Source organism: Rhopalosiphum padi, chromosome 4 (assembly GCF_020882245.1).
Source record: "Rhopalosiphum padi isolate XX-2018 chromosome 4, ASM2088224v1, whole genome shotgun sequence".
In the NCBI taxonomy this organism is placed as follows: Eukaryota; Metazoa; Arthropoda; class Insecta; order Hemiptera; family Aphididae; genus Rhopalosiphum; species Rhopalosiphum padi.
In genome coordinates this window covers 53202018-53215887 of record NC_083600.1, presented here as the reverse complement: position 1 = coordinate 53215887, position 13870 = coordinate 53202018, and the positions used below count along the sequence as shown (strand labels likewise).

Sequence of the window (13870 nt, the reverse complement as noted above, 5' to 3'; positions counted from 1 at the left end):
TTGGTATTTAAATCAATTACCTAATTATAATTATTATATCTAAAATTATTACTTTTTTTATATAAAAATGATAATATAAGATTTATATTATGCTACCCACCGTTAGGTACAATAGGTACTTTTGGTTTCATTGCTACTTCAATTAGAACGATGCAATAATACAAATCTAACTAAAATATAACTGAATTGAGCTTTATAGTAGAACGTTGTTTCTAAGAAACTGGGGAAAGTGATTAAAAGGTTTCATTTTCTGAATGGATTATATTATTCTATGTTAACAATAATTCTGCATTTCTGTTCATTAAAATATCTTATAAGATACAAAAAAAAAATGTATTTATAGCTTGTTTAGTATATTATGTCATCAAAAATTAAATACAAATACAATTCTGGTTTTACAGTAGGCAGGTAAAATGTTTTATTTTTATTTTTAAGTAAATTTAATTTTTGTACATTCTAGTTGAAAATTACAGCAAATAAAGTATACATCAATGTTAACTTAAGCTAAGAAGTTTCTCTAAAACATAAACGTATTGGATAATAATGTAAAGTAATGTAAATCTTATGTGTAGTCTTCAAGAAAAGAAAAAAATTAAAAACGTAAAAGTTCTTACATCATTTCATTAAAAAAACATTTTACTTAGGTATGCTATTACTTCTATTTAAATAACATTTATATTATTAATTGAAATAAATAAAATGTGAAACTAAATAAACTTTTCTTAGGTAGACTTTGAAAGAAAACGATTTGAAAATATGAGAATGTTTCCGAAAATCTACGTTTGGAACAACACAAAGTAGAAGTAAACTTTAATAATTAAATCTTTATAATAATTTTTGAAAGTACAATTATACCAACTATTTTTATTTATAAATTAAATACAAGAAATCAAGGTGATCTGTGAGCCATCAGAATACAGAATAATCAACAACAAATGCCGACAGTGTCTAATATAAAACTACAAATTCTATTAATTAAAACCCAATGTCGGTATTATACTATTTCATATTATGCACTATTATTATTTATAGTATACAATATATTATATAATGAGTAAAAGTAAAAATATGTTTTGGCACAGTAAATCAGCTTTAACTATCAAAAATATTTTTAATTATATTTTTTAATATTATTTTTCTTCATTCAATTTTAATATTATTTTATTAATTGCTTATTTGTAATTTCTTTGTTCTGAACAATTGTTGAAAAAAAGGGAAACTCTTTTTCTTTGAACGTGGTCTTGATTCGTCATTAAAGTCTACCGCATAAATTCCAAATTTCTTCCTATAACGTAAAATTATATATATATATATATATAAAATATTTAAGTAATAGCTTTCGTAAATAGTACAACTGTACCAATAGGTACGTATTATTTATGTGTCAAAGTTACTAAATAACACATGCAAATTATGTATTCAAATTAAATGATTACCAATAGCCAAATGTGAATTCCAGTGTATCTATAAACGACCACACACAGTATCCAAACACATTTATGTTTTCATCCAATGCTTCAAGTAATTTGTTCAAAATGCCCTGAAATAAAAATTTCTTTTTCCATATCAGTTTATAAATGATAAGTTGAATATTGGATAATGTATCTAAATTATGTTCATATACAATAATCACAAGACATGTTTTTATTATTAATTTAGTTTTACCTATAAGACAACGTAAGAATTCAAATTTTATTAAATGTATTACATATAACTTACAGTATGATAAGCTATTTTTTTTTCACTTTCATCGATGCCATCTTCCTCAGGAAATCCGTTCTCACCGATAAATATTTTTGGATTATTCATTTTCTCATTAATCCATTTCAGGCAATTTAAAAATCCTTCAAAAACCTTTAATCATATGAATTTAACGTTTCAACGATCAATAAAGTTAATTCATTTTTAAAATAGAAGAAAATATATTAATATTTTACTTCAGTTTGTGTGGTACTATGTACGTCGATGAAATATCCTCGATCTCTTCTTTTAAGATTAGGTTCAGCAGCAAATTCTTCATCGGTCAGTGGACGTACTTTCACACTATTATAATAGTTGAATAAAACAAAATCGAATGATCCTGTAACGATAGTTTTGATATTTTAGTGTGATAATTCAAATCGTTTGTTAGAATTTGAATCTTTGACAAAATATTTTTTTTTATTTATGTCGACACGAGGAATAAAGAAATGTATCGACAATTTAAGGACTAGATATTTAATAAAGATAATACGTCTTATTTCAAAGTCATTGAAAAAATTTAATGATCGAATCGAAGTATGTGGTAAAGAGATGACAATTAATTAAAATTGACTGTATTGAATGCATTTCTAAAAATCAATCAATAAAGACATCAAATTTAGAAATTTTTAATAATAATAAAATAATATAATAATAGATTTGTACCTTTAATTAATTCTTGTTCATCTTTTGTAAATTGTTTAACTCGGTCGACTCGTATTTTTTCTTGTTTGTTAGTCCTAGCAACAGACTCTAAAAATTCTTCTGGGTACTGTCCAGTGGATAATACATGTGCTATCAAACCAAACTAAAAAATAATTTAGTGTGAGAATAGTAAACTGTGTAACGAACAATATTTTATTGAATAATTACTGTTGACATTCTTGCGGTTTCAGCAGATTTTTGATGTTCTGGATTATTTGGGTCTTGAGGGTAGAACCAAACTCCATCCATAGCTAAGCTGATTTGTCCTAACATAGATTAAGTATAAATTATCACAATTTGATATAAAAGTACGTACCCAACAATAATTAGTAGTTTGTAATAGATCGATCATAAAAAAACTCATATTTTGGTATATAATATTTTACCTTTTTGTTTTTCTTTGAACTCTTCTTGATATAATTTATTAACCATTGCATGCGTAATAAGACAGTGATGTAATGCTTGATAATCTGAATATCCACTAAATAATGGTTCTTGGTAACCCGGAGCAAAATGCTCAGAACCATATCCTTCAGCCGCTAAATGTATGTCTGCAGTTGTTGTCCAATATTTTACCTAACAAATCATAATTAGTTTTTTAAACTTAATTAATATGATACAGTAGAATAAAATAACATATATATATATTTATATTATATAATTGATGGTTGGGCGGGAATAACGTGCTATGTAGCAATTTGTAAATCTGTGAATGTACTTACTCTGTCTCCGAAATTCTCGAAACAGATTCTCGTATAATTTTCATAAAATATATAACTAGCCGAATTCGCTAGTCCTCCAAGTTTATTGAAAGCTTCTCCCATATCATAATGGTACAACGATACCTAAGTAAAAATTTCAATGCACTTTAATATTGTTTAGTTAACGTTACAAAATTTCGATATTTTAGGAGAATTTTTTTTTGACCAATAACTATGATACGGAAAAATTGTAAAAATACCATTGGTATGATTCCATTTTCAATTAATTTGTCAATTAGATTATTATAATAATCTAGTCCGGCTTTTCCTGGTAAATGATCGTGAACCATTGGTATAATTCTAGTTGGACTTATTGAAAATCGATAAACTTGAACCTGTTAATAACATTTAGTAATTTAGTTATTTTTATAGTAACTATTAAAAATCAGAATTATTTAGTGTTTTATCGATAACTGACACCCAATTCCTTGAGAAGTTTGACATCTACATCTGTTTTGTGGTACGTATCCGCTGCTACATCTCCGTTGAAATTAAAATGTGTACCGTCTTCAATCGCAGATGATGGAAATTCGTATACTCCCATTCCCTTATATAAATCAGCTAATCTAGGTTTGACACCCTTCTGTATGTGTTTTTCGATTACTGATTCCGGTAAGTCTAAGAAGTATCTGAACGACTTGTTTGCTTCATTGGAATGGAAATAATGGTCCCAGATTGATTCCGCCTTATCTATAATTAAAAATGTTTTAGTAAACTTTTATAAATAATACTTCTGACATAAAATAAAAAATCAATAAGTTTTACTATACGAAATATAAGTGACAATCTGGATAGTAGAATAAGTATAAAGCTAAAGCGTTATTCGATAGAGACCATAGTACCTAGATACTATACTTGATTTTTTTGATTTTTTTTAATAATGTTATATTTTAATTTATAAATTTTTATTATTATAACATTATCTAAAAAAAATATGTACCCAGTAAAGAAAAAAAAATTACCATTTATTTATAACTATTTAAAATTATAAATAAGTTCAAAGTGCCAAAGATTTAAAAAGAATATTTTATTTCGCCATGATTCAAAAGTAAAAATATTTAAAATCTCAAGTAGGTATACTCGTAAATATTTTATCATAGCTTACATAATTGATGCATTATTGACTTAAACAACATTTATTAAATTAAATACATTTTAGTATACCGTCTACCGTTATATATATAGTAATATTATGCCGTGAATAGTTTCTCGCTGTGTTTGTTCTTGTACGTACTTACCCACCACCTATTATATATAGGCACTCTACTACCAGCTTCCTTTGCGTAAGTTCCGTTACAGAAGTTTATAACGTTTTAATATTTAATAGGAATTAATTATTTTTTTAAAAAAATATTTGAAATAATTAGCTCAGTAAATTGACTCTAATAGATTTTCGTGAAACACAAAAACAAACATTTTCATATTTTATTTATTTTCAATTAAGATAGGTTCATTAAAAAAAATTCTTTAAAATTAAAATCATGATAATTATTTTGAAATCAACTGAATTTCTCTTAAACCATTATTTTTATAACACTATAAAATCAATGTTTATCCCTATGTATTTTTCTAAATCAAATATTTTGAAAACCAGTTATTGATGTAACTTAAAATGGTGATGATAGATTCGTAGCAAACAAGTTTATCAATATATTTAATTTATCAATTCACTTTAATATATTTATAATTAATACTGCGGGTATAATATTATATCAATATTCAATATACATTTTAAATTTATAATATTACAACAAATTATTCATTTATTGTATTATACTATTATTTAATGATTATTCACGTAATTATCACTGGACGATTAATATTTATTTTATTATAATATTAAATTTTCTCTGAACTGCAGACACGGATCCAAGGGGAAGGGGAGTGGAAGATATCCTACCCCTGCAAACTGTGATATGTCTTTCTAGGATGTCTGTTTTCGGCAGTAGATAAAATGCATTGTCTTGCCGATAGTTTTTCGGCCGTGTCAGTTCTATCTTCCTCCCCCCCCCCGGTGAATAAATTCTGAATCCGTTCGCGTTAAATTGTATAAGTTAATATTACATAGTGGAATTTAAGTCTACAATTCAGCAGCCTTCATAATTTATGTGTTATTGATTAATCATCGTAGATAATTAGGTCAGTTATAATAAATTTATAAACATTTAATACACCAGATAACATATTTTTATTTTGAATGTTTACATAATTATTATCGGAGAAATTATCGTTTTTATTATAGACATTATTAAGCAGAAATTGATATCATCGCTATACATCAATACGAACAGTTATTATTTTAATACGATATAGAATCGATGTTTTAATAATATACGTATAGCTACGATATATGATATACGACATGAGGCTATGAATAGTAGTTTTTAAAAAAGGTATATATAAATATATTATAGGTTGTTCACTTATTATTGTTGTAAATTATATAAATGGACTAAATATATTCTATACAAACATAAATAATATTCAGTTTAAATAAATAAATAATAAAAATATATATAATTAATTGAATTTATTAACGATGTGTCAAAAACAATATTTATCTGGGAAATGTTCATTGTATTACTTTGAAGAATCAGGTTTACCGTTATCAACTTTTTTGAAAATCATATAATATTACACTGTACACAACTATTTATGTAATTATCTAATTCATCATCAATGAAATAATGAATCGAAGGACGATTTGACATATTCAACAGTCAACACCTAATCAATAATAATTCTTTTAATATTTGATTGAAAATAAAACTGATAATATTAATAATCAAGTATAAATTATTAAAATAAATCTAAATCAAGCTCTGAACTCGTATTATGGATATTAAAATATATATTTTTATAATTTTTGCCAACTAAAATATTGTTGTTACTAAAATTAAAATCTATTCTTAAACCTATTTAAAAATCTCTATATAAATTGATAAAAAATTATTAATTTCTAAACACTTTAAGTATTTTCCATTTTTGAAATAAATAAAAGTAAATATCATCTATATTCAAATCATATTTATTTATTTGATATATTTTTAAAAGCTAAATCAATGTTACGTCATTACAGAGGAAATCTCCGTACTGTTAGGGAAGAGGTAAATTATATCCTATAACCCCTAGGATTTCTATACTGGGGACTAAACATATTTAAGGATAATATTATCCCCCAGTAGGGGGTATGATTTGACTGAAACTGGAAGCTGATGTAACATAACATTAGCACCCTCCCCCTCCCTTATAAAAAAAAATAAAAAATAATTTTGCTGTTAGCAGTGACTTATAAATTTTAAAATTGCTTCAAAAAACATGTACGAAATCTGTATTAATTATTTTGATAGTTATTGGTACAATTTTCAAGTAGATTAAGTTGATTTAAAAAAAAATATGCTGGTTTATACAACATAATACTTCTCTCATTGGAAAATAATTAAACTAGTTTGAGTTTGATATAAGTGTTCTAAATTCACTAGAAAAAACGTTTTGATACAAATTAATTAAACAATCGTTGATACAATTTTTCAACCAACAGAGAAATTATTTAAAAACCTGTTTGATGTTGAATCAGAACTATAACTTATAAACATATACTGTCAATAACTGGAAACACAATATCGTAAGTATTTATTATAATTTAATTTAAGAATTATAAACTGGGAAAAAGATGATAAATGAAATAAAATTGAATAATTATACATATTCCAAACGACTAATATTGAGATAAATGTACTTAAATACAAAAATGTACAACATGAAAATTGTGTGATAGACGTTTTTTAAATATTATACCTATAAATTACCACTTCCAAAATAAAGTATTATTATTAAGGGTGTAAAATATGTAACATTGTACTTGTTAATTGAATAGCTTTTCAAATAAAATTAATTATTTTATTTTATCATAATATTCATAATATAAATTTTTACAGGTACTTAAGACATTTGATAAAAATTTTAAAAAATAAACCTTATTATTCAAACTTAGATGTATTGTAATATTATTGTAGTAAATCATTTGAAAAAAAAATCAATTTTAAAGAAAGCTTAATTACCTTCATTCCAAGCTCCTTCTACTTGGTAAGATCCAGTCGCTGTCCCGAGAAGAAAATTGTCAGGAAATTGCTTTGTTGAAACGAAACTGTCGGCTATAATTTTTTTTTAAACAAATTAATTAATTTTTTAATTTTTGTAATTTTTTTTTTTAAAAAATATCTTACGATTTGCTTCTTCATTTGCCATTTTTAACAGATCTTGAAATTAATATTAAATAAGTGTTATGAATTTAATTTAAATTACTAAAAATATATTTTATAGAATTCAAAACGCTTAAATAGACGAGCGTCGAATAATATTCTAATAATTATACATAGGCATATTTATATAGAACATGAATAAATACAAATATGCTCTATTCGTAATTTCATTTAAAGATAAAATTGATAAATGTCTGAAACACTCATCAAAAAAGTTGTAATGATTTATGTACTCTTTAATTGGTATTCAGATAAAATCCATACAACAATGAACCCATTTTTTTTTTAGTACTGCAAATCAATATTAGTCTTATAATTAATTAGAAAAATTATACATACATCTAAATAAAAATATTAGAATGATTAATTTAATAAGTTTATCAAAACTAGGCAAAGTCAAAAATACTGAAATAGTGAATAGTTAGTAATTCAGAATTATAATACTAGGTCAGTATGGTGAGAAAGTCCACAATGGCAAATGATATCGTTTTAATTGTGTTGTTTATTATAGATATAATATACTATCATTATTTTAATTATCATTTTTTCAATGCGAGCAAAATAATATAAAAAAACAATTATTAGCCATTTAAAATACTAAAGCAATAAGCATTAGGAATAAAAATAACATTATATTTTGTGCAAGATTTCTTCCAGCCAATCAATCACAAAACCCTTGAGAAATAGTTTATATTTCGTGGAGCCCAACTTTTTTAATTAATATAAAATAATACATTTTAATAATATAAAAATAATCCAAATATAATGTTAAATAATTTTATGAATTATCACTTACATATGGCGGAACCCAAGGTTCCACGGAACATGCATTGGGAAACGATGCAATAGATTTCATGCATCAGATTTGGTATTTCACACTAAGGAATTTTATTTTTCAAAAAATGCTGATGAAGTATGAACAATATTTTGTACAATGTATGGATCTGTATTATCTATAGAACAAAATGGACGAAAAAAATAAATATTTATTGTTATTATCAGCTGCATCAAAACTTGTATGACAATTTTTCAATTATTATATTTAGATGGGTAACTATAAACTGTTTTAACTTTAATTTTATGGTCACCCTACTGTATTATAGTATATTGGTATTATGATCGAAAGCATATTAATATATATACATAAATATATAAACATTTTAAAATATAGCTGAAACATAATTTTTATTTATACTAGAGGAATTCAATAATGTGTACATTTTTATTTCAACAAAGCGAAAAGATATCTGCATATTTAATTTGATAGACATGCAGACTTATGCGATAATACCATTCAACTACGACACCTCAGCAAGATAATATAGAGGTGATGATTTATCATTAAATTCAAATAAAATGCACCAATATAGTAGATACTTACTTAATGACGAGACACACACAAAACCAACCATACAGTAGAGTGCCGTACGCAGACTTTTTACTGTACATTTTTAAGCTAAAATAGTTTTTGAACTATTTAACTTTATATTTACAAAGAATAATTTATAGTCTAGGCCTCTATGATAATAGATTTAAACTCTTAACACGCCATGGAAGTTATTGAAATGTTTATATTTCAAAATGTATGTAAATTAAAATCGAAGCAGATTAAATTTATAATTTGAAAGGAATTACATCAATTATAAAGGTATATAATAATATAACAATTTATATAATGTTTGCTAAGATATATATATATTTATTTGCGTAAAAACCATTAACAATATTTTGCGTATTATTGGAGTAATATTTAAAGCATACTAGACACAAAACGTAAAATATAATAAATTAACCACCCATAACAATATGTACGTATTTTATTTTTCTAATTCATTCGACATTTTGTACTTGCAATTTCTTCGTTTTGAACAATTGTTCAAAAAATGAAAAACTGTTTTTCTTTGTACGTGGTCTTGATTCGTCATTAAAGTCTACGGCATAAATTCCAAATCTCTTCCTATAGAATAAAATTACATATATAAGTAGGTAGTATCGTACATAGTACAACTGTACCAATAGGTAATAGTAATATTTATGTGTCAAATTTACTAAATTACACATGCAAATTATGTATTCAAATTAAATGATTACCAATAGCCAAATGTGAATTCCAGTGTATCTATAAAAGACCAAACGCAGTATCCAAACACATTTATGTTTTCATCCAATGCTTCAAGTAATTTGTTCAAAATGCCCTGAAATAAAAATTACTTTTTCCATATCAGTTTATAAATGACAAATTAGAAATTATATAAGGTATCTTATATGATATGATGTTGTATACTCAATCCAAAAATTTGTTTATATTATTAGTTTAGTTTTACCTAAAAAACATTGTAAGAATTCAAATTATACTAAATGCATTACATATAACTTACAGTATGATAAGCTATTTTTTTTTCACTATCATCAATGCCATCTTCCTCAGGAAATCCGTTCTCACCGATAAATATTTTTGGATTATTCATTTTCTCATTAACCCATTTCAAGCAATTTAAAAATCCTTCGAAAACCTTTAATCATATAAATTGAACGTTTCAACGATCAATAAAGTTGATTCATTTTTAAAATGGAAAAAATATATTAATATTTTACTTCAGATTGTGTAGTACTATGTAAGTCCATGATATATCCTCGATCTCTTCTTTTGAGATTAGGTTCAGCAGCAAATTCTTCATCGGTCATTGGTCGTACTTTTACACTATTATAATAGTTAAGTACAATAAAATCGAATGATCCTGTAACATTATATATTTGATATTATAGTATGATATTTCAAACTATTTAATAGGATTTTGAATCTCTAGCAAAATAATTAAAAGATAAAATGGTTAAATATTTCTTACCTTTAATTAATTTTTGTTCTTTTTTGGTAAATTGTTGAACTCGGTCGACACTTATTTTTTCTTGTTTGTTAGTTCTAGCAACATTCTCTAAATATTCTTCTGGGTACTGTCCAGTAGATAATACATGTGCTAATAATCCGAACTAAACAGTAATTGAATATATGAATATTTAGATATTTTATGAACAATATAATAATAAATTACTGTTGACAATCTTGCGGTTTCAGCAGCTTTTTGATGTTCTGGATTATTTGGGTCTTGGGGGTAGAACCAAACACCATCTATGGCTAAACTTATTTGTCCTGTTACAGATGAAGTATGAATTATCGAAGTTTTATAGAAAAGTATACAAAAATAATTAGATGTTTTAATTAAGTAGATAAACAATAACTAAACACATATTTTGGTATATAATATTTTACCTCCTTGTTTTTCTTTGAATTCTTCATTGTATAATTTATATGCCAATGCATGCACTTTAATAGTGTAATGTATTATATTATAATCTGAAAATCCACTAAATATTGTTTCTTGGAAACCCGGAGCAAAATGCTCAGAACCATGTCCTTCAGCCGATAAATTTATGTCCGGAAACGTTGTCCAATGTTTTACCTAATATTTTGTAAATAGATGTTTATATTTAAATATTACATTATTTATACGTATTTATATTATCAATTATTATAACAATTTGTGCATGTACTTACTCTATCTCCGAAATTCTCGAAACAGATCCTCACATAGGGTGCATAAAATGCATAAGCAGACCAATTTGTTATTCCTCCAATTTCATTGAAAGCTGTGGGTACATCATAGCCGTATAAAGATACCTAAATCAATAATTGACAATACATTAATATTGCTTAGTTAAAGTCGGTACCTTAATACATCGATAGCTTAGAAATACTTTTTTTTCACTTTTCTTAAATATATACAATAATTAAGTGATAAAATAAAATTGAATAACTACCATTGGTGTGATTCCATTTTCGATTAATTTATCAATTAGATTATTATAATAAGCTATTCCGGCTTTTCCTGGTGAATGATCGTGGAGATCAGGAATTATCCTTGCAATACTTATTGAAAATCGGTAAACTTGAACCTGTCAATACATTTTTAAAATTGAATTATAATTCATTAAAATTATTATTGAAAATTGGAACTGTTTAATGATTTATCGGAAACTGACACCCAGTTCTTTAAGAAGTTTGACATCTTCATCTGTTTTGTGGTACGTATCCGCTGCTACATCTCCGTTGAAATTAAAATGTGGACCGTCTTCAATTGCAGATGATGGAAATTCATATACTCCCATTCCCTTATATAAATCAGCCAATCTAGGTTTGACACCCTTCTGTATGTGTTTTTCGATTACTGATTCCGGTAAGTCTAAGAAGTATCTGAACTTCTTGTTTGCTTCATTGGAATGGAAATAATGGTCCCAGATTGTTTCCGTCTTATCTGATATTAAAAATAGTATTATAAAACAAATAATACATTTATATAAATTAATTAAACCTTCGTTATTGAAATATTTTGAAAGGAATAGAAAAATTATTTAAAAACCGGTTTATTGTCGAATAGGATTATAATTTTTAGTCATATACTGTCTGGTGTTTACTAACGAAAACACAATATTTTATGTACTCGCAATTTACTTTAAGAATTATATACTTAGAGAAAGATAATTAATAAAATAAAATTGAAAGATAACATATCAAAATATAACGACTATAAATATTGTCAATATTGAGATGAATATACTTAAATATGAAAATATTTTTTACAAAACATGAAACTATGAAATGTGTTATTTTTTTTAAATATTACTATTGCTATAATATAGTATTATTTAGATGCAAATTATGTATTTTTTTATATCCTAAGTTAATAGATTTTCAATTAAAATATGCAATTCGATTTTATTTTATAATAAATATACATTTTTTCATAGTCAGATATTTGATATACATTTAAGAAAGGTAACCATTATATTCATACTTAGGTAAATTATAACTATAGACGTAGAACATATGAGAAAATAACAATATCAACCCTACCTTCATTCCAAGCTCCTTCTACTTGGAAAGCTGAAGTCGCTGTACCTAGGAGAAAATTGTCAGGAAATTGCTTTGTTGATACGAAACTGTCAGCTATATTTTTTTTAAAACAAATTAATTAATTTTTTAATTTTTTAAATTTTTTTTAAAAAAAATATCTTACGATTTGCTTCTTCATTTGCCATTTTTAACAGATCTTGAAAATAATGTTAAATAAGTCTTTTAAATTTAATTTAAATTACTAAAAATTTATTTTATAGAATTCAAAACGCTTGAGTAGACGATCGTAAAAGAATATACTAATTTATTGTAGAATTTAAAACGGTATATATATACGAATAATGAATATATCTATTCATCATTTTGTCTATAGATTATATTACTGCTCCTCACTTGTTTTTTTTTTTTTACTGTAATTAAAATATTAGTCTCAAATAAATCAGGGGCATTAAACATATATCAAACTAACTTGTTATAATTAATTGTTTAATAAATTTATCAAAACTGAATTCAGAAAAATCTACTGAGTTACTCAAATAAGAATAATTTTACTTTTAACCATAAATAAGTAAATGTAATGAAACAAAGAATTATGTATAGTGAATATTATTTAAGATATAATATATTATATACATTTTTTGTAAAGATTTATATATGCTTTATGCACTAGCTCACTTGATTATAATATATAATATACATTATACATGCATATTACATGTATATTTTATACCTACATAACAATTAGACTACAATAAGTTTAATTAAGTTGATGTAATTCTTATTGTTTTTGTTATAACGACTTATAAAATAAAATATGCGTAAATAATTATGTATACACCATACAATTTGTACGTCGGTGATCGAAAATTTAAACAACAATAAATCGTATTTTTGTTGGAACAAATTACTCAATAATATCCTATGATTTATCTGTGAAATTTAAAATTTGTTTTTGTAACTGTTTGTGGAAATTTTTATCGTGTTTTTAAATTTATAAATTTTCTAAAAGACTATTACAGAATACAATAATACTTCAATAATACATTTATATAAATTTTTGTATAATAGGAATTAGGAATACATGATAAAATAGTATATATCAGGTTAATAGTATAATCTATTAATATATAATATACGTGGTAGTATAATACTGGTAGACCTTTTTTGGTCAGAATTGTTTTTTGAATTCAAATTTAATAAACACGTCATAATATATATAGTGACTATGATAACGATGAAAATTCGTCATATTATACTGTACAGCAGAGTACACCTTCGTTTAAATAATAATATGTTTGTTGATTTACTATGTATTATTACGTTTAAATCAGTATCGCATTGATCATAAATATTTATCAATGACTGGGTTAATTAATAATCTTATGCCTCAAAATATAAACGCTAAAATATGTATAAGACACCCTTATTAATACCTTATAATCTATTAAATTTCAGATATAAATATTTTTAAATTCACGGGCATAAGTATAAAA

The 13870-nt window shown here is 24.7% G+C and overlaps 2 protein-coding genes across 2 annotated transcripts; both read right to left on the bottom strand.

The window, feature by feature from the left end:
- Positions 1-848: 848 nt before the first annotated feature.
- On the bottom strand, positions 849-7587 carry LOC132929418 (myrosinase 1-like). Its single transcript, XM_060994752.1, has 12 exons — positions 7433-7587; positions 7268-7360; positions 3625-3896; positions 3407-3541; positions 3168-3290; positions 2832-3021; positions 2614-2711; positions 2407-2548; positions 1938-2080; positions 1720-1854; positions 1437-1540; positions 849-1285 (listed from the first exon to the last, which is right to left on the bottom strand). Exons 1-12 carry the CDS (start codon positions 7452-7454, stop codon positions 1165-1167), a joined length of 1578 nt encoding a protein of 525 aa, XP_060850735.1. The 5' UTR covers positions 7455-7587; the 3' UTR covers positions 849-1164.
- A 1548-nt stretch (positions 7588-9135) lies between these two features.
- On the bottom strand, positions 9136-12687 carry LOC132929415 (myrosinase 1-like). The gene is made up of 12 exons (XM_060994750.1): positions 12541-12687; positions 12378-12470; positions 11507-11778; positions 11285-11419; positions 11022-11144; positions 10737-10926; positions 10519-10616; positions 10315-10456; positions 10064-10206; positions 9847-9981; positions 9560-9663; positions 9136-9425 (listed from the first exon to the last, which is right to left on the bottom strand). The coding sequence occupies exons 1-12, from the start codon at positions 12560-12562 to the stop codon at positions 9299-9301; spliced, it is 1584 nt and encodes a 527-aa protein (XP_060850733.1). The 5' UTR covers positions 12563-12687; the 3' UTR covers positions 9136-9298.
- Positions 12688-13870: the final 1183 nt, after the last annotated feature.